Raw genomic sequence first — 26,122 nt, 5'->3', positions numbered from 1 at the left:
ACAGTAAAGGAAGGGGCAATTCTTCGCAGGGAATTCGGTGCATCTACATAGGTCATAAACAAAGTACTTTGAGAGAAAATCTGTTACTTTTGCAGAGCTGAACATGGCAAGAGATGGGGCCAGGTGGTGCAATCTGTCTGTATGTCTTACCCTAAAAAGATGATCCATCTGTGGTGCAGGGTTTCTTTCCTTCACCATAGGTTTTTGAGCAAAAAGCAAGCATACTGTGGATGGTAATTTAGGAGGTGTGCAAGGTAGACAGGAAAGAGAGGAGATTAGAAGCCCTGATCCATGTTGGGAAGCTTTAGTGGATGTCTGGGGCTGGAGCAATTACTATGTGATCTGGAAGGTGAGGGTGGAAATGCAAAGAAAGAGATGGAGTGGACACCAAGTTGAGGGCAAAGGGTGGGGGGGAGAGAGAGAGAGAGAAATATATCAAACCTAAACACCTAATTTCCAATCTGGAGATCTGAGAGAATCACAGTACAAACAGGGAAATCCACAAGAGGAGGCAGTAGAGGAACAAGACAACCTTGGCAGGAGGCCTTCACCATGCTGTGTTTGGGATGCAGGTGAGACGTTCTGCATGGAGAGGTGTTGCAGGCAGGTGAAGTCACCAACTGGGAGGCCTAGGGATCACAATTAAATGAATCCAGAGACCAAAAAAAAAAAGAGGGGGGGCATGATGGAAGAGGAAACCCTAGGGGGCAGCGTTGTCTGGAAAATGGAGTCAATAGGTCAAGGAGACAAGGAAGAAAGGAGGAGGAGAAAACCCGAGAGTCCAGGGTCTCCAAACTCAAAGAAGGATGCCGCCATCGCTGTGACAATGTGGAAGAGTAAGGACTGGGAAAAGGCTGCCACCATCACCTTATTGGTGGCCTTGATTTTATTATTTGTTGAAGTGTCGTTGACATACAGTACTATGTTGGTTTACAACACAGTGATGATTCAGCATTTATGTACTTTACAAAGTGATCACTGCCATGTCTAGTGACCGTCGGCCACCACACACAGTGACTACATTCTTGACCATATTCCCAATGCTGTGCTTTTCATTCCCATGACTTGTTTTGTAACTGGAAGCCTGTGCCTCCGAGTCTCCTTCACTTGTTCTGGTCATCTTGCCCCTGTACCCATCAATCTGTTCTCTGTATTTATTATTTTATTTTATTATTTTTTTTTGTTCTCTGTATTTATGAGTCTGTTCCTGCTGTTTAGTTTATTCATTTGGTTGTGGTTTGTTTTTTTTTTTTTTTGGATTCCACGTGTGAGTGAAATCATGTGGTATTTGTCTTTCTCTGACTTATTTCATGTAGTATAATATAATCTAGGGCCACCCATGGCAAGCTCTCATTTTTGGTATGGCTCAGTAATATTCTTCCGTGTGTGTGTGTGTGTGTGTGTACATCACACCTTCTTTATCCACTCATTTGCCAGCGGACATTTAGGTTGTTTCCATATCTTGGCTATTATAAAGAATGCTGCAGTGAATGCGAGACCTCTAGAAAGTAGCTTCTGAAAGATTGGAGGTAGATGTGATTTTGTAGAATGAAGGAGTATGATTGACTTTGTGTAATGATCCCTTGATCATTTATAGATCAGTTGTCTGATTTAATAAGTTGTTGCTTTTAGCTTCAATTTCTGCCTTTTGAAGCTTGTGGATAATTTGATGGTTTTATTTGTACTTGAGTTATATCTTCGGTAGAGTAAGTATAGGTCAAAAATAAATATCTACAGGGGCACCTGGTGGTTCAGTCAGGTGAGTGTCCGACTCTTGATCTTAGCTCAGGTCTTTTTTTTTTTTATATAATTCTTTTTTTTTTTATTTTTTATGATAGTCACACACACAGAGAGAGAGAGATGCAGAGTCACAGGCAGAGGGAGAAGCAGGCTCCATGCACCAGGAGCCCGACGTGGGATTCGATCCTGGGTCTCCAGGATCGCGCCCTGGGCCAAAGGCAGGCGCCAAACCGCTGCATCACCCAGGGATCCCCTTAGCTCAGGTCTTGATCTCAGGGTGGTGAGTTCAAGCCCCGTATTGGTCTCCACGCGGGGTGTGGACTTTGCTTAAATTAAAAAATTAAATAAATAAATAAATAAATAAATAAATAAATACATAAATAAATACAATTTCATACACAATAGTTTAGAGTTAGCTGCACTATGATGCTCTAAGTAAGCCTTTTATATTTATTTATTTTTTTTTAAGCCTTTTATATTTAAAACTATGTTATCATTTCCTAAGTATCTTTGAGTTTTATTGGTGGCTGATAAAAATATATAACTTTTTTAGAGTTTTTAAATTTTTCTCTTCCTAAATCAAAAGATAAGTAGCTTTTAAAAAAGTGCCAACCTTAACAATCAACATTATTTTAGGAGGGCCGAGGTGGCTCAGTTGGATAAGTATCTGCCTTCAATTCAGGTCATGATCCCAGACTTCCTGATTACCTCTCCCTCTGCCCCTCCTTGCTCATGCTCACTGTCTCTCTCAAATGAATAAATAAAAAATCTCTATTTAAAATTTTTTTGTTTTATTTTTTAATTTAAAATCATTTAATTAACATATAATATATGATTGCTTTCAGAGGTAGACTTCAGTGATTCATCAGTCTTATATAACACCCAGTGCTCATCACATCATGTGCTCTCCTTAATGCCCATCACCCAGTTACCCCATCCCTCCACCTCCTCCCCTACAATGACCCTCAGTTTGTTTCTTTTTTTTTTTTTAAAGATTTTTTATTTATTTATTCATGATAGTCACAGAGGAGAGAGAGAGAGAGAGGCAGAGACACAGGCAGAGGGAGAAGCAGGCTCCATGCAGGGAGCCTGATGCCAGACTCGATCCCAGGACCTCGGGATCACGATCTGAGCTGAAGGCTCAACCACTGAGCCACCCAGGCGTCCCCTCCACAGTGCTCCTTAAAATTTGTTCTGCATTTATGATGCTTAGCACTTTCTACCTTATAAAGCAATTACTTACTCACTTCAGTAAATATTTATGAAGCACCTACCTTGTTTCAGGCACTGGGCTGCATGACTAGGAATAATAACATGAAAAATGAGGAGTGCTTCTGTGCTCGGGCTCATGACCAAATCTGAACGCACAGAAAGACAACTGCAGTATAACATGAACTATTCCAATGAGGAGGTTCCTAACAGATCCTTGTAATAGAGAAACAGGAAATCTGCTCTTGGGAGAGAAAACCTACAAAATGGAAAGACATGTGAGTTGAGCCTTGAAGGATAGACAAGGGTTTTTCAGATTGTAAATTGGGGAAGAGCCTTCCAGACGAAGGCACAGCCTGAACAAAGACATGAAGGCCTACAGCTGAGTGCCTGTTGTCTGGGAACACGGGAGTGTCTTCTCTCTCTTCTGGGGCTGGAAGCTCATGAAAGCAGAGACCTTTCCCCATTCTGCCTCGAATCTGCATCAGGGACTGGTACAGGTCCTTAAACACGATGCCCAATCCCCAATTGCATTTGCTAAGCTGAACACATTAATTTATAGTCACAGTTCTTCAGGATGAAATTCCCAGCCTGTTATTCTATTAGCTACAAATTGTGTTCATTGTTTAAGAGCCACATAAATAATATCTCTTTACTTCTTCTATCCGAGAGGGTGGTGACAGAAATGGACAATGCATTTTATTAGAGGCGGGGGAATATCGGGTCACAAACACCTCCCCTGCACCTGTCCCTTGCCACCTGCTCGCCACTAATTCCCAGCTGGTATAAACTAAGTAAATGCACGCTAATATTAGATGAAACCAGAAGAGTTTCTTAAGAAGGGATAGGAGGAAGGCACAGGTTGGATTCTGCAGGTAAAACAAGCCCTGCATGGGATGCAGCATAGAGCCCTGCCCGGACCAGTCTGTTGGTCTGGGTTGCTCCCCTGATGTGAGCTGAGCTCCCTACAGACCCTTTCCCAGACCTGAACACCAATTAAACTTTCCTGTGAATTTTAGAGCCTACCATTGAGACAAGTTTCTCTTCGTGTGTTTCCACTATAAAGCCAGGAGATGCTGATGCTTCTAATTTTTTTTTTTACTCTTTCTTAAGTAAATAATATATATATAACATAGAGCCAAATGTAAATCATCTTTGTAGCAGCTCTTATTTCCCTCCCCCAACCCCCAAGTATGGATAATTTAAGAAATACAATCGTTTCTTTAAGACCCTAACATCTGAAAGAAAAGCAAAATCTTTAATTCAGTGATAGTTCAGACTTAGGATTTGCTGGCCAGATGAAGTAGTTGTCCAGATAATTCAAGCCACATGTCACTCGTGGTCTTCCTATAACTATTGGCTGTCTATAGTTTGTCTCTTTGATGGGTATGCTCTGCTATCTTTAACTCTGGAAAATCTTCCCATGGAAAATTTTATCTTTTCTTTTTTTTTTTTTTTTTTTTTTTATGAGAAATTACATTTTCAAGCTGCCAGTGCTGGCAAACAAGGAGAAAAGACAATCTGGAAATCCCAGATTTGTTCCAGATAGCTGTAGCAAAGCAAGGGCAAACTAATAATTAAGGCTACTTATCAAGACAATGTATGCAAAAGAGCTGGATTACTTGGGCAAATTAGATTGTGCTCAATAGATTCTTCTAGATTCTGCTGCTCTGAAGGCTTAATCTGCTTTCACCAAGCATTTCTACCTGGCACGTTTAAAACAGAAATCACTACCTATGTTTTTTTGAAGGGACACATCCGGATATGTAAGTTGGGAGAACAACAAGCATAAAAACCATAAGTTACTGGTTTCCACAAACTAGTAATAGACTGTGCATGTTATTTCCAGGCTGTGTTCCAACTTAAAGCTGTTACTCCTTCTCTGAAAGGACTTTGTTGCTCTGTCTCTTTGTTATCTACTACCACAGCTCACATCTCTCCAGGTCATCAAATGAATGAAGAGAGATCATGTGATATTGGAAGGATGGACAGGATTGAAACCATCAGAAGTCATTGACAAAACCATGAGATGTATTTTCATGACTCTTGCTCTTGTATTTCTCAAGATGAGGGTGTTTGGAATCTTGCTTCTGAAGAAAAGTCAAAATGAGCTGTACATTTCCTTCATGATTATAGGACCATCTTAGTATTTCAGACCTAAAATTCAAGTAGTGTTTGGTTACCATAGATGAAATAGGAAATAGTCCCTAAATTGACTTTTTAAAAAGTATTAATAAACATATGCTTAAAATATTATACGGCACTTCATTGTAGTATTTTTAACTGTTTTCTTGGAATGCCCACCAGAAACTTTGTTTTCATTGGCAGAAGAAGTCTCAAAATTATAGGAAGTGATAAAAATAAGAAAATAGAGGCGAAAGTCATAATTCCCTTTGGCTTCTACTTATGTTGTACAGGATGATCATCTGTTAGTTTATGTGCAATCCTTTTTCTTGATTATAGTTGTCTGCCAATAAAAGCGTGATATAAATATGAAAGTAAAATTCACAAGTACTTATAGAAATTGACAAATTTGGAAATGTATCAATTTCACTAAGTTCTTGATCAAAGTACATCTTGCAAAAAATAGAAAGAAATTAGTTTTGATTCTAAAATATAAACAAACCCTCAATCATGAATTTGTGAAGTATTTTTTTGCAACGAGAATGGTCTGACATGTGCATAGAAAGTCTTTAGTTCTGAAACTGATAGTTTTTTCATTTAATCCCTTCCTCCTATTGTGGTATATGAGTGGCTTATCATCCTCGTATTTTATTTTTATTTTATTTTTAAAGATTTTATTTATATGAGCTCTCATATATTTATATGAGAGAGCACACATGTGCACGAAGCTATTTATCAAGACAATTTATGCAAAAGAGCTGGATTACTTGGGCAAATTAGATTGTGCTCAATAGATTCTTCTGGACTCTGCTGCTCTGAAGGCTTAGTCTGCTTTCACCAAGCCTTTCTACCTGGCATGTGTAAAACAGAAATCATCACCTATGTGGGAGAGTGGGGCAGAGGAAGAAGCAGACTCCCCACTGAGCAGGGAGCCAGATGCAGGGCTCAATCCCAAGACCTCAAGATCATGACCTGAGCAGAAGGGAGACACTTAGCCAACTGAGCCACCCAGGTCCCCATCACCTTCGAATTTTATGTGCCATATTGGGCAAATGAACAAACAGCATTTGACCAAAATTTCAGTTGTAAAACATTGTGAATTCCTGCAGCTATAGCATGTTAATTTAAGTGTATTTGTGATTAAAATGGCTTTGCGATTTTTAAGCTTCTTCTGAAGTGTGTAATTAGGCACATGCAAGTTGCCATTGGACCAGGAGGTCATTAACTGTAAGCCGGGGATGGATGGGTCAGCTTGGCTCTGAGGTGGGCAAACTAGAGGGAGAATGAGACTAAGAATCAGAAGGCAGCCATCTGTGTGTGTGTGTGTGTGTGTGTGTGTGTGTGTGTGTGTGAAGGGGAGCTAGGGTGGTGGCCATAAGGGAGGATGGCTGATGGGGGACCCATTAAGTAGTACCACTGTATGTCCGATGTTTCATTTTGTAGCTTCATCTGTGATCTTCACAAATACTTGGCCAAACAGGTGGCTCAAATGATAACTATCTCTAAGCTAGTGTCATAGGGGAAATATTGTAACAAAAGCTGCGCTGTATGGGACACAATCCACCAGTTCCAAGAAGCTGTGTGCATGCTATTTTTATTTTCCAGATCTCTGCTTTTTTAAAAATTGGTAAAAACACAGGCTAAGATGTAGGTTGGCTGACCTATTCTTAAAGGTGGGTGTTGGGATCCCTGGGTGGTGCAGCGGTTTGGCGCCTGCCTTTGGCCCAGGGCGCGATCCTGGAGACCCGGGATCCAGTCCCACATCGGGCTCCCGGTGCATGGAGCCTGCTTCTCCCTCTGCCTATGTCTCTGCCTCTCTCTCTCTCTCTGTGTGACTATCATAAATAAATAAAAATTTATATAAAAAAAGGTGAGTGTTATCCACCTTAATGTTATCTGTGTGTACATTTCTCCCTCAGTGGCTCCCTTTATGGGACCTCTGTCCTCTACCAAGCATTCAGTTTTACAGCCCAGGCATAGACCCCAACCGCCCTTCTCTGGTTCCACTAACCCCACTCCTCCTGAGGAGAGCTGGTTGTGCCCTCCTTTGTGCCCGCCCATGTGTTACACATGGCACATGATCAAACTGCATATGGGATTACATATCTGTGCACGTGATACTCCTCCTAGATTACAAGCTTTTTAACAAACAGGATGCATGCTGACTTCTTTACCGAATACCCAGTTCCTTGCAAGGAGGTACTCAGTAAATGTTTGCTGAATGGACTGACAAATGAGCGTACTCAATCCTAATTCCTTTTCAATCTATCTGTTTAAGAGTTAGGTTCTGTTGAGACCAAATCATCTGCTACCCTTAATGTTGGCTTTGAAAAATTTTAGAATTTAACATGTAAAAGTTGAACATTTACAAACAAATTTATTATTTTCATTTATTTGTTTATTTTTTAAGATTTTATTTATTTATTTGAGAGAGCGATCATGAGCAGGGTGGAGGGGTACGGAGAGAGGGAGAAGCAGGCTCCCGCTGAGCAAGGAGCCCAGTGTAGGGCTCAATCCCAAGACTCTGGGATCATGGCCTGAGCTGAAGGCAGACACTTAACTGACTGAGCCACCCAGGCGCCCCTAAACAAATCAATTACTGAGCAGAAAAATCTTAGATGGAAATAGAGACAGAGAGAGAGATGATAGATTTTTTTATTTAAGGAGCTGTGTTTCACTTTGCTTAATTTGTCACAAAAATACAAAATCTTTATCTAAAAGTACCCCCATTGACTCACTTTCTACAAGTTCAACAAACTGGATAATCGGAGTCTTTCTTGTAAATTCTTTAGATCCAAAGCTAGACTATATATACCCTAACTGGATAACCACGGCAATGGTGGTTGTCTTTGGGGAAGAAGCATGTTCTTAATGACATCCACAATTGCACCAGCAAAACAATGAGGTTTCGTTTATGAACCGGAAGTAGTTCCTTCTTCAGAATAAAATCTAAATTCTAAAGTAATAAAATGATTAGTAATTAATTCAAGTAACATTTAATGAAAAAATTATGTGCCTATTAGGACATAGCTATATTACATGTAACATAGTTATATAATTATATATATATATAGCATATATAACTGCAATATTATAAGCATTTCACATGCCACATAAAATGATTTCATTATTTTATAGTTCATATATTTAAAATCAGAGGAGACAGCTGTTCCCAGGACAGTTGAAATTAATGAGAAGGAAGAGATATGCAGATGTTTTTAAAAGTCCATCCCCCACAAAAGCATATAATCAAACATCTGCTCAAAATTAATCTTAATAGCTCCCAAATGCAGCATTTCTAGATTTTCTGCTGTGCTCTTGCTGCAACATAGGTGAATTTTTTCACCTTGAATGTGGCCATTTAAAGTCATAAATATGCTGCTTTACTTTTTTTTAAAGTTGCAAGCCATTGTTAACAATGACTTGAGTAAAACGTGTTTTTCAGTTGTTTCCAGTCTGAGGCTCTAAGTATATTTGAGACTTGTTTCATCAACATATAAAAGTACTACTTTTTCTTTTTAAAAGATTTTACTTATTTGAGAGAGAGACAGTGAGAGAGAGCAAGCACATGTCACGAGTGGAGAGAGGGACAGAAGGAGAGAGAGAATTTCAAGCAGACTTCCCGCTGAGCACTGAGCCTGACTCAGGGCTCCAGCTCACCACCTTGAGGTCACAACCTGAGCTGAAATCAAGAGTCGGATGCTCAACCAACTGAGTCGCCCAGGCACTCCATCAAAGTAGTATTTTTGAAACACATTTGTGTGTGGTGGGGTCACTGCTGCTTACTGAGGTTCAACCTTTGTCCCTGCAGGTCTGTTTCTGTCCTCACCTTTACCTTCCAGTCTGTGTGAGCTTGTGCAAGTCACGTGATCTCAGAATCCTATAGGTCCTGAGCATTTAGATGTGTGATTCTTCACTAGAGAGACAAAATTAAAATACTTATTAGGGTAAAACGCACTGAAAAGATTTTTTTTTAATAAAGGAAAAGGTTCTTTTAGAAGGACTAGGAATTAAAAAAAATTAAAAAAATTAAAAAAAAGAAGGACTAGGAATATTCAGATAATTTGCAAGTAAATGACATCTTTTATTAAATGTCTTTATTTTATTTATTTATTTATTTATTTACTTACTTACTCATGTTAAGTAGGTTCCATGCTCTCACAACCCTGAGATCATGAACTGAGCTGAAGGCAGACACTTAACCACTGAGCCACCCAGACACCCCAGATGTCTTTATTTCAATCTGCATGGGCACATCTGACCCCATACCCCCTGTCCTGAGAAATGAATGCTATCTGCAGGCATTAAATTCCATCCCCTGTGACCCTTGCAGGGTCCTGGAGCAGGCACGTTTGGTCCAGAGGCTCTTCTCAGCCTTGTTTGGCATCTCCAGGCAAGCTTCCCCAGTTGGGAGTCATCCTTCTCTATTCCTGCAGTGACCCGGCTCATAGTATGACCTATGTCCTCTTCCTGTACTCTTTTCTCCTCTGTGCTCTGCTTCCCACATGGCCTCCATCCCAAGGACAGTATAGGATGTTGGACATCACTCAACAGGCAGTGGAGGCTATAGGCCCTGATCTGATCCACTGCTTCTCACTCAGTCTAGACAATCTGATGTGTTATCTCTAAAAGGAAATCACACCAAGGGGCAAAGGCCCTTGAATATCTGATCCCCAGAGGGGAGTCAGGTCCCCATCCCAGAAAAACTTAAACACTAGGCAAAGAACCAAGATTAGGTGCAAATTCCCATTACTGGTACCAGTAAAGACTCAGGAATAAGAGGCCAGTGTCTCAAACGAAGGGCCTAGAGTCAACAAACCAGCACCAAGGGTGACTTGATGCTGAGGTGCGGGTTTCAACACCCAAGACTTCCTATGTCTCTGTAGGATATAGGGGTCGTGTTTCCAGAGTTGAATGGGGCATTAGAGGAGTAGACCAAGGCAGAGTGGAGATAAAAATTAAGCCAGTTATGACACCATCTCCCCATACTTCCACCGTGTATATTTGAGCCAAAGGCCCAAGAACAACACTATGTACATATGTGTTGAGGTAGCCTGTATCTCTGGTTCTACAATTATACTCGTGACTATTTTTTCTAAGCCTGAATATAATATACAGGATTTCACTGAAGAAGACTTTGGAATCAAGCAGATATGTGCTCTAATTATGTCTCTGCTATTTACTATTGGGTCAGTCTTTCTCATTTCCTGCTTTGTTTTCTGTAAGGAGGGATTTCAAGATGGTCCTAGTAATAATATTATGAGTACTAAGATTAATCTCAGCACGGAATAGCATGGAATGATTCTTCCCAAACTTGTCTGCATATTGGAATCACCTAGGAAGCTTCAAAAAATACAGATGCCCATGTCTCCCCTCCCTAGACCACGTTTCTGTGAGGGCTGGGCTTTCAAATTTCTAACAGATCCCCAAATAATGCTAATGTTCACACATGTTTGGGAACGCCCCGCATCAAGCCTGTCCTATGCTGAACATTAAATGTCTGCTAAATGAATAGAGACAATCAGTATCTGGCACACGCTAGATTTTCCAGAATTCTTGGCTCCCCCTCTTTCTACTGGGATGCCTGAAGATTAGTGCTGGGCTGTGAATCCAGTGGGATGTGAGAATGCAGAATGCTCTGGTACCATGCGCTGTGATATCCCAGAGGAGAAGAGGAGGAAGAGACAAAGAGGTTGTGCTACAAGGGACAGCCCCCAGAGTCCTGCCAAGGGAATGTCTAACACGTTTGCTTTTGAGTATATTGTCTGCAGGAAAGTGCCCGAGTGCTCCCTGTCAAGTCCCCTTGGAAACCAGAGCCTAGTTTTGTGCTTTCAGTGGGGCTGATACAGCAATGAGCCAGAAGCTACGAAGAATAAGTGGAGGGTTTCAGCTGGTCCTGAGTTCTCTTCGTTTTTGGCTTCTATATTCAACCATTGTTGTAAATCCTTTGTGTGGTGTCCCTGGGTCAGCCGTCTGAAGGTATCAAAATTCCAAAAAGTTGGTTTCAGTGTCCTCTAATGGCTCTTGGAGAGAGAGTGAATTCTGAGAGCTGGGCACCACCTAAATCATTCTAAGATATGGAAGCCAGGATCCTCTCTCCCTTCCACAAAACTAGAAAGCTACAGTATCTGGGAGGTGAGGAAAGGTCTGGCCCTTCACTCCCTGTATGAGTTATTATGTGCTTATGAGTAAAACTAATACTTGAGGGCTCTCAGCATCTGGAACTGAGCACTGAAATATTGTTGCATGCCCAAGGCTTATATGATATGCTACTTATGATTCAGAGCAAATTCTCAAATTTCACCCCAGCAACAGAACAGTAAACATTTAAGATACTAAAAAAAAAAAAAAAAAAAAAAAATTGGCCAGTCTCAAGAATTGAGTGATCCTGAGGTCATGGGATCGAGCCCTGTGTCAGGCTCCACACTCAGCGGGGAGTCTGCTTGAGATTTTCCCTCTCCCTCTGCCCCTCCCCTCACTCTTGTGCAATCTTTCTCTCTCTTTCTCTCTCTCTCTCTCGTTCTCTCAAATAAATAAATAAATCTTTTAAAAATTAAAAAAAAAGAAGACATTTGACCCACTGAGACACTCAAGCACTCCTAATTTTCTTGACTGTTTTTTTTTCATTGATCTAACTTATAATTCCTTATCATAGGTATACATTTCTACTTAAAGTTTAAAAGTAAAATAGCGTATCACCCAAGTTTGTGGCATATGTGTATTTCTATCCTGCTAGTTTTAAGTTCTGTGAGAACACCATCTGTTGAGGGGGGTGGGGGGTGGTCCTCTCAAAACATTTGAAACAAATTCCTCTACTGCCAGCATCTTTTACTGTCATGTGGATTTGCTAGAACTTCATAGTGAAAGCAGTATTTGAATTTCACGGAGCACCTGGGTGGCTCAGTTGGTTGAACGTCTGGTTCTTGGTTTTGGCTCAGGTCGTGATCTCAGGGTGGTAGGATCAAGTCCTACTCAGTGCAGATTCTGCTGGAGATTCTCTCCCTCTGGCTCTCACCCTGCTGGTGCTCACCTTCTCTCTCTCTCAAATAAATTAAAAAAATATTTTAAAAACACTTGAATTTCACATAGCAGCAAAAATAAAAGTAAGCATATCTTGCTTAGAAAGGATTCAGTTTTTTGTCAGTTCACTATCAGCATTAGATGAATGAAACCATCCGATGGGTCCTGGACCCCCATCGCTTGCAGATGTGATGGGCATCCAGGTCATACAAGGCCCTTGCTTGGAGGTCAGATTAAAGACCTAGTCTTAATTAGACTGCATACTTAAAAAGTGAGTTCCAGAGAAAGAGTTTCAGTATCTCTTTCTCGAGCTGCTCAAAAAGGTTCAAAAAACACCTAATAACCACTAAGTATTTTCCATGTTTCTCTCTCTCTCTCTATCTCATTGGTGGTTCAATTCCCAGTGGCCAAAAAAAAGTCGAATCCTCTTATCAGTTGGACTACATTTTTCTTATGATTCTCAACTGGCCAAGGCTGGTTCAATTCAAGCTCTGAGCTTTGGACATGACCCTGTGAATACGGCTTTGTTTGCCTCTGAGTTAGCAGCATGAACACTGGGTGTGCAGTTTCCACCAGCAGGGCTGTAGAGATGGGTCATGCTCCATTCCCAAGGTGGGTCCCTGCCTCAGTCCCAGGGCTCCCAGACCTGTGATACACACATATGCCCTCTCACTGCCTGCTGTGAGTCTCAAACCCCACTTCCTCATTGGCAACAGGTTCAGAGAGACATTGGCAAAATCCTCAGCCTCAGTGAGGGCATCAGCCTGAAGGCAATGCTTTCCATCTTTTCTCTCCCACAGGGTCCAGTAGCATCAACTGCATCAGCATTGTCTGTCCTCTCCCCTGGGCCCGGCCTTCCTCCACCCCCTCCTCCTCCACCTCCTCCAGGACCACCTCCATTCTTTGAGAATGAAGGCAGAAGAGAGGAGTCCTCCCCTTCACGCTCAGCTCTATTTGCCCAGCTTAACCAAGGAGAAGAAATTACGAAAGGTGAGAAAACCAGACCTTGATGCCATCTCCCTCTGACTGCTGGCACACAGATCCCCCAGAGCCCACAGTGATGGATGGACATCATTCCAAGCCTCTGATGCTTCAGCACCATCTACAACCAAGGCATTAAGAATGAGTGAAATATCATACCTCTGTCTTCAAGCAGTGTACAGGCCTGCTAAATAATTATATCATTGAAGTATTTTTGTCCTCACCATAAACGGCTTTTTTTTAAACAGTTAAAATATATCAGGATGTACATGGATTCTAAACAATAAGGTTTGTGCAAATACATCTGTGCTTTACACAGGTGAAACGAGTTATGGTCTACTTGTCCCTGTGCACTGGGCTAGGAGCTAAGAGCCCCAAATTCAAAATTTTTCTCTGGCTCCAACTGCTGGGCTGTCCCCTCCATCTGCATAAGAAAGGAATAGACTCATGACCCTAAAGTCGATTCTGTACTCTGACATACACTTGCTGGAAAGCCCTGTCCTTTGTCCTTTTAGGCTATGCCTGATGAATGATTTAGCCATGAGAAAAGAAGTAAATCATGGGGTCCTTTTTGGGCAGGTGGTTTGCTTTTTGTAGAATTCTTATCTATCATCTTATCTCCTTTCCTGCAGTATTAAGGCCAGTATTAAGGTTCCTCCAATTTAAGAAATGTTTACTGTGCTTCTAATGAACTTTACTTTTATGACATCTCAGACCCTGCCCGTTATTAACCTTGAGAGAACACCAAACTGTTATGAAAGTAACATTATCAAAAATTTTTGTGCTATTTACATCATGTTGAGCTAAGAAGTTAGGGACATTTCCCTTCGCACAAAGTACAAAGACACGTAGCTGTGTGCTACCTTCCCAGGGCTCCGGCATGTCACAGATGACCAGAAGACACACAAGAATCCCAGCCTACGGGCTCCAGGAGGACAAACACCATCTCCTACCAAAAGCCACACTCCAGGCTCCAGAGCTCCCCAGTCTCATCCTCCTCAGAAACATGCTCCTGTGTTGGAGTTGGAAGGAAAGAAGTGGAGAGTAGTAAGTGAAGCCCTTTAACCTTGATCCCCACCCCGCTCCCTTGAAATGACCAACCACTAAACCATGTACCAAGGTCTGGACGGTTTCTGAGTGAAGGGACAAAGGCACAAAGCCACTGGCTAGAGTAGAAACCAGGGCATTTCTGAACACTTAACGTTTGTTTGTTTTTCACTATTTTTCCTGCATCATTTTTTTAACGTTTTTAAAACTTTTTTTAATTATGGTAAAATCACATGATATAAAATTTACCGTCTTACCATTGATGTGGATGTAGCAACTCAGACATTGAGTGCATTCATGTTGCTAAGCAGCCGTCAGCCCATCCATCTGCAGAACTCCATCCTGCTTGTAAAACTGCAACCGTGTGCCTGGTTCCCCCCTCACCTCAGCTCCAGCAACCACCTTTCTCCTTTCTATCTCTATTTGATGACTTTTTACGCAGACTTTTGATCTGTGCCCCATTCTGGTTGTCTGTAGGATATTCTATCCCACTGACAGAGGCACTAATGTCACCAGCGCTCCACCCAGTGCTGGCAACCGTTGTGGACAAGGGAGTGTGCATGAAAGTAGGGTACCTCATGCCAATCTGGGGAGCTCTCCCAAAGGTGAAGGACCACAGACCCCAGGAAGGTTGTCTGGGGCTGAAAATACACTGGGGCTCACACGGCCACTATCACCAGCCTGTTTCCCCCACTCCTATCTGATGCAGCAGATTTTGCTGCAGTATTAAGGCCAGATTCAGGGTACCGACTCAACAGGAAGCTCCCACATCCCTGCTCCAGCCCCAACTCACCAACTCTGGGTACTTGATATCTGGTGGTTCACAAATGGACACTGACTGACCCCCTTCCAGGCAGTCGTTTCATCCATTCCCATCATTACAATAGGAGCAAGACCTGTGATTTGGTTGGTCTGTAAAAAAAAAAAAAAAAAAAAGTGGTTTTGAAAGAACATATTGAAAAGCCGTAATTAATGTTGAACCCCATAGTAATTTCAGTATGCAATGGGATTCCCCATTCATTTGTATGCCTTTAGATTCAATATTTGTATTTGTTTTCATTTTAGGAGTACCAAGAGGGCAGGAATGACCTTGTGATTGCAGAGACGGAACTGAAACAAGTGGCTTACATTTTCAAATGCAACAAGTCTACTCTACAGATGAAAGGAAAAATAAATTCCATTACAATTGGTAGGGCAGCGCCGTGGCCCTGTAGTTACATGGTCAGTTGCTTGGCATCCACATGCTGTGTGTTTAATAAAGCTTTGCTTTGGTTTGGTTTTCCTAGACAACTGTAAGAAGTTTGGCCTTGTGTTTGACAACGTGGTAGGCATTGTGGAAGTGATCAATTCCAAGGATATTCAAATGCAGGTAAGTTGGCCTTTTCTTTCTTTTTCAAGATTTTGTGTATTTAGAGAGAAAGTGAGCAAGTGGGGGGAAGGGCAGAGAGAGAGAGAATCTGAAGCAGACACCACACTGAACAGGAGCCTGAAACGGGGGCTCAATCTCAGGACCCTGAGATCATGACCTGAGCCAGAACCAAGAGTCTGACACTCAATCAGTTGAGCCACCCAGGCACGCCCCACATAAGTGGCCTTTTGAGCCAGGCCCTTGGCCCCCTTTGCAGCTGCGCTCAACCATATACAGCTGCCTGCTTGGGGCTGGCCATGTCCACCCAGAGCACTCCTATTCTATTCCCTTTCCTTCAGACACAGCTCTGTCATCACCTCCTCTCTTGGACAGTGTTAATTCCTCTTTTTCAATCTCTTACAACACAGCCTGTCCCATCTTGCCCTGCAATCAGCTGTTTACCCTGCCTGATTCAGGGGCACATAATTGATCTTTACAGCAGCAGAAACTGGCACAGCACCTGCACGGAGTCGGTGTCTAATAATGTTTGGTGAGGTAGTGATTGGGAGGAAACCACTAATGAATGAACACAAATACTAAAAGATTCTTCCAGCCTAATAGCACCATCCCAAAGAGAATTTTCTTTGCTCAGGAAGCACTGGTTCTGAGTAGGAGGAAGAATTTTTCTGAAGAGTCCGTGAGATAATCAGATGAACAACCTGGAAAGTAAGATTGAAATTGAATTTGCAGACTAAAAGAAAACATGCCCTCCTTCTGTAAATTTTGATTTAACCCAGTGGGATTTTACGATACGCCACAAGTTAAAGGACCTCTTGCCTTTAGCCAGCTACAACTCCCACCTTTGATTACACTCTCCTCATAATGCTTTTTTTAAGATATTATTTTTAAGTAATCTCTACACCGAACTTGGGGCTCAAACTCACAACCCCGAGATCCAGAGTCACGTGCTGTACCCACTGAGTTAGCCAGGCACTGCTCTCTTCATATTGTTAATTAGCCCCTTATGATCTGATGTTTCCTGATAACATTTGTTAAAGTTGGATTCTGGTTTTATAGGTCCTTCGCTCTTGTTTTACTGGGCTTTTTACTGCTGTCACTTTCAATAAGAGTACATTCAAATGGACATTTTACATTTAACTCACCGCTATTTAAGATGTTGGTTTTATGTGTGTCCATTTAATGGAAAGAGCCCAGCTCTGGGCACCCCAAGCCCTGAACGTGAGCCCCAGCTCAGCCCTCACCTGTTGCATGCACTTGGGCAAGTTGGCTTCACCTCTGCCCTGAAACACAAGGGTAGCTGAGAGATTCTAAGTCCTCTACACCCCAATTCCAAATACTGTTGCCACATAGGCTCTGTGGGTGCATGCATCTCTTCCACATTCCAGTTCCATATAGTCTGCAGTGCATCTGTGTAAATCCCCTGCCCCTCCCTACCCATGCTGCTTCCACTTCTTCATAAATTCCATTCCTGGATAGAGAACCACTCAGGAGAAAGCCACCAAGAAACTCCTCCCAGGCGTTCACTGTATTGTTGCCTTTGCCCTGTAAACAGGAAAACTTGACCATCCTTGGGTCACACTTGAGGGTTCTAAACTGTGAGTTCTATGCCCAGGGCCACTTAGCAATGAATCACTCGATCATTCATTTGCCAAATGTTTACTGAACATACTGTTCTCAGCTCTACAGATATCAGTAAGCAAACGAGACAAAAATCTTTGCCCTCATGAAGCTTGTATTCTATAATACCACCTCCCAAATTACCATTTCTGACAACCACATATTTCCATTTATTTAATAATGCTGTTCCTCCCTAAATATTGGGGTTATGTGGGGCATGCCAGGAGAGCATTTTTTGTTGAAAATACATCACGTTCAAAATTAAAAACCCATTGAATTAAATATAAAACATGAAGCTATAGAAAAATAGAAGAAAACAGTTTTAAGTATTCATCACATTTTTGGAGGGGGAAATAATTCTAAATTGAGAAGTAGTAGAAATTATCAAAAAAATGTCTATTTAAAAATTTTAAACTTCTGAATTCTAAACAAAAATAGTTACCATATAACCATTTTTAAAAGTGATCTAGAAAGATGGGTACCTGGGTGGCTCAGTTGGTTAAGCATCCGACCCTTGGTTTCAGCTTAGGTCATGAGATGGAACCTGCTTAAGATTCTCTCCCTCTCCCTCTGCCCCTCTTGCCTCTCCACTCTCTCTAAAAAAGAAGTAAAATAAATAATTTATTTATCTAAAATAATTTATTAATAATAAAATAACTGAGCAATACAGACCGATGACAGAATGACAGGCACTGTACCATGTGTCCCTTTATATAAAGATTGAAAACATGCAAACAAAACACACATGTTAAATATACTTGTGAGGACCTAAAACTAATACTACACTGTATGGTAACTAACTGGGGTTTAAATAAAAACTTAAAAAAAAAGAAACTATGCTTATGAGAGCTCCAGGTCACCTTGCTCCGGGAGAGATCTGGTGTGAGTGGTGCAAAACACTCACTTAGAACAAAATTCAGAAGATTGTTTTCATCGGAGGCAGCTGGTGTGGGGGGGGTGGCGTGAAGGAGGTGGTGCACGGTACAGAGGGGATTTCAACCATATGGTAAGATTATAGTCCTAAAAAATATAAGCCAAAATGTTAAACTCTGATAAATGTTTGACATATATATATATATATATATATATATATATATATATACACACACATATATGTGCATTTGTTATATTTTCTATGGTTTTTTGGTTGAAATATATCCTAATTTTTTGGAGATACGGGCATGTGTTCTAAAAATAATCTGGAAGGATGAACTATGGTTATCTGTCCAAGAGGGCTTAAAAACTTGACAGGAGAGAGACACTTTATTGAATACTTCTCAAGCCTTTGGATGTTCAAACCAAGTGAATGTCATTACATATTTAAAACATCTAACACATTGTTTCAAAAGGGCCTGGGCACACTAGAGATCAGTGGTTGCCCCGGGGTGAGGCCAGGTATTGATTATAAACAGGCATTAGGGGTATTTGGGGAGTGATGGAAATATTCTAGAACTGAAGTGATAAGTTGCAGAGTTCTATAAACCTACTAAATATCATTAAATTGTGTACTTGAAACAGGTGAATTTTATGTTTGCAGATTTTACCTCATTACTTTAAAAAATGATTGAAGGGACGCCTAGGTGGCTCAGCAGTTGACATCTGCCTTCAGGTCCGGGGTCTGGGGATGGAGCCCTGCATCAGGCTCTCCACGGGAACCTGCTTCTCCTTCTGCCTGTGTCTCTGCCTCTCTGTGTGTGTCTCGTGAATAAATAAAATCTTTATTAAAAAAAAAAAAGATTGAAAAGAAAAAAAGGGGCATGCAACCAAAGTTCGTATGATTTGGTCCAGTAATTCTGTTTTTGGCAAACTATACCCTCAAAATAAAAAACACAAATTATGAGAGAGAGAAGAGACTAAGTATAACATGACATTTTATTTTTTTTATTTTTTTGAGATTTTATTTATTTATTCATAAGAGACACAGAGAGAAAGAGAGAGAGAGCCAGAGACACAGGCAGAGAGAGAAGCAGGCTCCATGCAGGAAGCCTGACGTAGGACTCGATCCCAGGACTCCAGGACCATGCCCTGGGCCGAAGGCAGGCACTAAACCACTGAGCCCTCCAGGGATCCCCCTAACATGACATTTAAAAAAAAATTTATAGAGATATAGGGGTGCCTGGCTGGCTCAGTCAGTGAAGCATGTGACTCTTGATCTCAGGATTGTGGGCTCCAGCCCCATGTTGGGTATAGAGATTACTTAAAAATAAAGTCTTTAAAAAATGTTTTGTAGAGAAATAAATTTATGAAAAACCAAACTAATACAGAAACGTATTAAAGTGCTAGAGCAAAAACAAAACAAAACAAAAACCAAAAAAAAAAAAGTGCTAGAGCAATTGGCCTAGGCAGGGTCACACGTCACCTGACACTCAGCAGAGGAGATACTCTTTGGCCCTGTTCTCTTGATAAGACACAATCTCTGTTTTCAAACAGTTCCCAGACCACCAGGGAAAAAGAGCATGTGTACAATCTGCTCTAATGCACTGTTGACCAAAACACTGTGGGAAAGACAGTTCTTACCATATCAGGGAGATGTTTAAGGTCTGCTGTTGCTTTTTCAGACTTTCAGATATGTGGGGTATCTAAGCATTTTTAATATAATATAACAATATATAAATATAAGTAAAGCATATTAGTGTCATGTGCCTGCATCACATGACCCCATTCTGCCTCACGGACAAATCACCAAAGACCCATGACAGTTTATCCTTTCTCTCCACTTGCCTGGCTTCCCATACCGTTCTGGGCAGCGTGTAAATGGTCTTCATCACTGTAAGATAAACAAGTCTAGAAATGACCAAAACATTACTGCTGACACATTCTTGAAATATATATGCATTATTACTATTTTAGTTTATTTATGGCAAAGCCCTGTGCTTACCTGACCTTGAACTACCTCTGCTTTTTTTTTTTTTTTTTTTTTTTTTTTTTTTTATGGCACTGGGGCTTCTTTCTAACCCAGTGTCCAGTTTCTTTGGAGAGAAGAGAAAACAGAGAAGTGTGGTGACCTGGCTAGACTCCCCCTAAGGAATTCTTTACATCATCTGCACCATCAACAGAAGTTGCTCCTTGGGTTTGCAATCCAGCCTTTTTCTTCAGGGTGAAAGAGGAGATGTCTTTATCACTTCAATTACCATTACAAGGAGGAAAATTATAGAGTGGTAATATAGTCATTGGGGGAGCAGTCTATAGAGATTTGCTGGAGGCATGTCTGAAAACTGTTCAAAGAGAAATTTGAAACTGGGCCGGATTTTTATAGCACTCAGATATTTGTAAACAATATAAAGAATCACCTCCTCTTGTGTATGGTTTATCGATGGCAATGAGTGGCCTGAACCAAGTCCCCACTTTTGGCTCCTGGAATTAATACATTTCAAAATACCTAGACACTCATTGTCTCATTCAAGCTTCACATTCAGCCAGTGAGATTTTTATCTGGCCAAAGATTTATGGGAAAAGAATTGCAGTGTTTCTTATTTAGCTTCAAGAAAAATCTACTCAGTTACAGAATGATGTCTTTACTCTTAAGTGACCGTATTAGTATTTGTTTTAACCCAAGATTCATGGATTTGTCAGAACTAAAATTTTAAGCAAATAAAAGCAAATGTGTCTTGTTACTTTTATCGTGAAATCAAATATAAGTTTCAAATCCACTAGAGGGTTGTGAGACTTTTTCTGAACACTTAGCTGCTCTTTTCACATTAATCCCTTTATTTTGTCTCAGGACGGAGACCCTGAGGCTTGAGAATCTCTTTGTGTGGTCCTTTCATTCTGTCCCCGAATGACACCCACCAGGTGGGCCTGGAGATGGGGCGCTCACCCACCCCTCCAGCCCTGACCTAGCTCTTCCTAAAGCTTGGGGAAGCCCATGGATTGTGCCTATTTGAGGACACTGTAATTGTTATTTCTTTATATTGGGTGCCAGGTTGTTCTTTTGTCTGTTTCAGGTAATGGGGAAAGTGCCAACAATCTCCATTAATAAAACAGAAGGCTGCCACATATACCTCAGTGAAGATGCGCTGGACTGTGAGATCGTGAGTGCCAAATCGTCCGAAATGAATGTCCTTATTCCTCAGGATGGGGATTACGTAAGTACCTTAAAAGATGGTAAAGAATTTTTCTTGAGCCTTCCTTATTAACATTCTTAGAGATTGACTCCCAACGTATGAGCTTCATTTGTAGAATAATTCACAGGCAGGAGAGGAATTCGGAGAGTTGCCTTTCACATTTCTTCTACCATTTCTTGACTGTGCTCATTTCTGGATTTGTGATTCTCTAGGCCCTTCAGTAATAATTACCTTAATGGCTGAGCTTTCATCAAATAGTACCTGGCACATCTGAGTTCATGGTATTTAGGATTGTTTTCCTTTGCTATGCGGGAGGGCAACAAAGTAGGGAGAAATGCTTTGGGGGAAGCACGGGAGGAAGGGGGGTGATGATAAGTAGGCCTATTTCTGTAGGTAGCCTTATGTCAGGGGTTCTCAAATTCAGCGTAAGGATCAGCCAAGAAGCTCCATGAAAATACCAGCTCCCAAAGTCTGCACCTGGAGGTTATATTCAGGAGGCTTCGGGAGGGCTCTGAGGAATCTGTATTTTAATAGGCATCTCGGGTGATTCTGATGCCATCAGTCCATCCAGCCCTTCTGAGAAATACTGCCTAGATGTTTTTGCCACCGTTTGTTTTTTATGCCTCCTCTCCCCAACAAGGCAGCTTCTAGAAGCAGGCAGATATCCTCACACACTGAAGAGGAAGTCTAAATGAATACATTTTCTGCATCACCTAGTATGGTGGGCTTGCTAGTTGCTGCTCTTTGTTTTTTGTTTTTTTGTTTTTTTAAGATTTTATTTATTTATTCATGAGAGACACACACAGAGAGAGAGAGAGAGAGAGGCAGAGACATAGGCAGAGGGAGAAGCAGGCTCCATGCTGGGAGCCCGACGTGGGACTCGATCCTGGGTCTCCAGGATCATGCCCTGGGCTGAAGGCGGTCCTAAACAGCTAAGTGACCCGAGCTGCCCAGTTGCTACTCTTTGGAAGTAAGTTATTGCTCCCTTCCTGTTGTTGCTTCTTGAAAGTACAGATGAATCCAGAGATGATTCCCTCTGATTCTAACTGTGCAGGGAGGCAGTGACCCAGGGAAGGATGGAAGAAACAGTAACCTCAAAGGCACCCCATCAGCCTGTGGGTCAGTCACCAGCCATCTCCCCAGGCAGACAGCACCTGTGCTCCCAGGTCCCCCTTTTCTCACCCGTCAGTAGATTCTTCAGCACTGCCCAGCCGCGGGCTACGTAATGCAGCCTAGAATTCATCACGGAAGGCTGAAAAACAAAAGTCCACCAGCCCTGGGCCATGCTTCACTGCTAGGTGTTTGGCCAACCTAACTCTGAGCTTGAGGAGAACCCTCTCACTTTCTCTCCCTAAAAACTACTGAGGAGCTAAAGCTGATACGGAGAAGTGTTGGACGAGAGAGCCAAAAACGAGGGTGGTCCCTGGCCTTTGCAGCTGTTCGGCAGAAGGCTCAGCAGAAGGCATGGGAGCTGGATCTGCTAAGAAAAGCAATGGTCTGGATCAGCTTTCCAGATTAATCAAGCTAGCATCCCTGGACATGGTACCAGACATCTGTAATTGTTAAGGCTTCTCAGGTGATTCCGATGTAAAGCCAAGCTTGAGATTCACTGACCTAAGGCACGAGTATGGATCAAAACTTGAGCTTTTATGCTGAAAAAGTAGTCTCTTTCGTTTGTAGAATCATCCTCAGGTAGATTATGTTGTGTCCTCCCTCATTTCATGGTCCTCCTCTTAGATGTTCTAGTTGTAGATAGTAGGGAGCAATCCAGGGGTCCTGCTGTGGGCATTGTAATCTGGGAATGGATGGTGGGGATGATTCATTCCGAAGGAAATCCGTTGCCCAGAGAAGAACACTGTCGTATGACTATCAGTTCACCCCCAAAAAAGATGTGGAATGGCTGTAGTAGGTTAACTATCAAAGAAATGCCTTCACTCTGGGGCATTGCCTACCTGGCCTGGTACTTGAGAGCAACTACCAAGCCTTGTTTACTTCCAAAAGAGGCAGTTGGATCCTACATCTAAGAAGATGTGTACTCGTGTGTGTATATGTGTGTGTGTGTTCCACTGAAACATGACATCTCATTGATGGGTGAACATAGGCATCAGCTCATCAGACCCTCGGGGTTTCAGCAGTGCTGTGTGTACATCAAGTCCTGGGAGGGCATAGAAGCCGGGACCCAGTGTACTGCTTCTCACCTTCTTTGTCCATCCTTTTCTGGAGTGACTGCAGAATCACTTTCTGGGGAAAGGAGATATTTCAATCTTTTATTTTGGCTCTATTGCATTCCCACCACCGCCCCCTCCCACCAACCCCACCCCCTCTCTCCTTATGTGGTACACATGCTTATATTTCTCAATGGGAGGAGTAGGGTGGCAGGACACAAGACAGATATATATATTTGTTACATATAACCCAAAGCTCACCTTCATAGTTGATCAAGAAGTATCCAGAGAACACCAGGGCAAAGCCTTCTACTCTGCATGACTAGGGATCAGCTGCCTCACTGTCCTCGAGGAACATGTTAGAAATACAGATTGTCATTCTCTTTGCCAGATCTAATCAGAATCTGCATTTTAACAGGCTCCCCAGTTGATCCTGTGCAGGTTTGAGTGTGGCAGAGAGTGGGCAGAGGGGCTGTCTGGCTGGATGTCTGGCTGCCCTGCTTTTGGCGATACCATCTTCAGGCATCTGCTTGACCTCCCAGACGTGTGTCCAGTAGATGGCCTCTCAGTAACACCTAGCTCATGGGGCTGTAGGTTAAGTCCACATATACCTAGTACTTAGAAGAGTGCCTGGTTCTGAGGAGGTTCTAGCTTTAATGATGACACCAGTCACAGAGCTTACACACAACTATGCAAGCAAGTATTCACGGGACACAGAAGACCTCTCCACAACACAGTTTTGGTTTCCATAAAATGCCATTGTCCCCCATGTGACCCGAATCAGTTTGCAAAGGGAAGCCCTGATTTAAGAAACTTTGTTCTTCTGCATTTTTCCAGAGAGAATTTCCTGTTCCAGAACAGTTCAAGACAGTCTGGGATGGATCCAAGTTGGTCACTGAACCTGCAGAAATTATGGGCTAACCGCCAGAGAGATGACGCCCTCCCTCCACCCCCCGACCTGAATCTATCCAAAAAAAAAAAAAAAAAAAAGCAGCATTAAAGACCTAGAAGTTGCAGTAACATCTACTGCTTTAGTTTTGGCTTCCAACATTCTGTATTATTTCTGGCATGCCTTCGTGGGCATTTTGAAGTATTTAAAGTTTCTTCATGATTTGGCTTTGTGTGTGATTTGAGTTCCACATGATGACTTGTGAGCATTACACATCTAAAGGGGGGAAAGAATTCTCTCCCCCTAATATTAATCACACGGTAGCTGATAGGTAAAAAAAAAAAAAATACTGCATGATTCAATTTGACACTTACATTTAATTGCTAGTTGGAAAATAAAACCTTTGAGAATCTAAGATGTACATTTTTACCTTTTAGGCAATTTTAATAGGAAGTAGTAGTAGTATGCTCTGAGAAATCTAACATTTTTTTTCTCATTTTTGCCAAATGTTCGCTTTATCAGCACGGATACATTGTTGGCATGAATACATAGTTCAACCCAGTTTTTTACAAAACATAAGAAAATTCTATCCTAAGGACCATATCCAGTTTCTTGGTCTGTAGAAGACTTGTATTCTTTACTAAAAATAGATCCTAATGATTCATCTTAAAATATTCTTCTGCCATTTTACTTTTCTTCAAAAAGATTTGTATGCCAAAAGATTGGTGGGAGGAAGCAGATGTAGTACCTCTCGATTTTGCTCGAAGATCAAGCTCAATTTTTTTGTTTCCCAGTTTTGAACCTGTTGAATATCAGATGCCTTGTGAATGATGTCATTAATGTTTTCTTATAAACTCTTTTCTTTTTCACTTGCCAGACTTCTAACCAGTCTCGGAAAAATGAACGTTAAAAAGCCATAGCTGTAATACTTCTTCCAAAACCTGAAGAATTGTTTGTTGGTTTGACGTGCTGCTCCTATTTTGTAGTATTGAGAGTATATGCTTTTCAACATAAGAAAAACTATGATATTCCTTTCTATCTTTTCAGTACACAGTGCTGAAAAATCTGCAACTTCTTGGATCACATGTAATGAATTCTAGTATAATGCTTGCAGACCCAATACAAGCATATATATTGTGCCTACTATAGCCTTTGGAATACGTTATTTCCGTTTTTTAAATATCTTCTATATCCATATAGTATTCAAATTACTGATGCTCATGTACCAAGGTTTTGCTATACAAGTTTTGTTCATATGAATAATGTGGCTTTAGTAAATATCTTTTTTTCAATTGTAAACTTATTCTGAAATAAAGTAAAATTCTAATTGTTTAAATACTGTGATGAATTCTGGCTGTTAAAATATTTTTTTCCGCTTTGATTCGCCCCTTGCTCATATGTCAGATATGTTAGATTCAGGAAAGACAGCTGAGCCCTTCTGGTTGGCTTGGAGAATGTATCCAGCATGCCATCCAGCATGCCATTCTCCAAAGAATGACTTCTTTAAGATAGATACCAGATAAAGCCATTTGCAGTTGGAATGACAGTCAGAAAATTCTAGAATCCAGTTTCATAATCCAAGTCCTCTTCACTGAGAAAATCCCCTTCGTAGATCTTCATTAAAGTAAATATCCAAGAAAATATAGTTTTTAATAAGGATACGATTATATATATATACTGTGTATTTTAATTTATAATAAAAACAGAACTTTTACAATAAATTTGTAAATAAACTTCTGGAGGAAAAATTGTAAGTGGGAAGAAAAGACTCTAAAGAGGACATGTTACATACACTTTAAATAGTAATTATTTTATATTGAAAAAATTCACTCACCCTACGACCCAGCAGTTGCACTACTGGGGATTTACCCCAAGGATACAGATGCAGTGAAACGCA

General features: G+C 41.3%; 1 protein-coding gene across 1 annotated transcript in view; it reads left to right on the top strand.

Moving 5' to 3' along the window:
• CAP2 (cyclase associated actin cytoskeleton regulatory protein 2) overlaps positions 1 to 25,561 on the top strand; it is a 137,510-nt gene extending 111,949 nt beyond the window's left edge. The window contains exons 8-13 of the mRNA XM_077886349.1: positions 12,894 to 13,083; positions 13,946 to 14,121; positions 15,187 to 15,310; positions 15,408 to 15,490; positions 21,052 to 21,192; positions 24,174 to 25,561. Of these exons, the coding sequence (XP_077742475.1) occupies positions 12,894 to 13,083; positions 13,946 to 14,121; positions 15,187 to 15,310; positions 15,408 to 15,490; positions 21,052 to 21,192; positions 24,174 to 24,257 (798 nt within the window). The 3' untranslated portion in view covers positions 24,258 to 25,561. The remainder of the gene's footprint in view (positions 1 to 12,893; positions 13,084 to 13,945; positions 14,122 to 15,186; positions 15,311 to 15,407; positions 15,491 to 21,051; positions 21,193 to 24,173) is intronic.
• Positions 25,562 to 26,122: the final 561 nt, after the last annotated feature.

The sequence above is a fragment of the Canis aureus genome, chromosome 37, assembly GCF_053574225.1.
Source record: "Canis aureus isolate CA01 chromosome 37, VMU_Caureus_v.1.0, whole genome shotgun sequence".
NCBI classification, from domain to species: domain Eukaryota; kingdom Metazoa; phylum Chordata; class Mammalia; order Carnivora; family Canidae; genus Canis; species Canis aureus.
The sequence above is the reverse complement of the archived record's forward strand: the minus strand, read 5'-3'. Positions and strand labels throughout refer to the sequence as shown.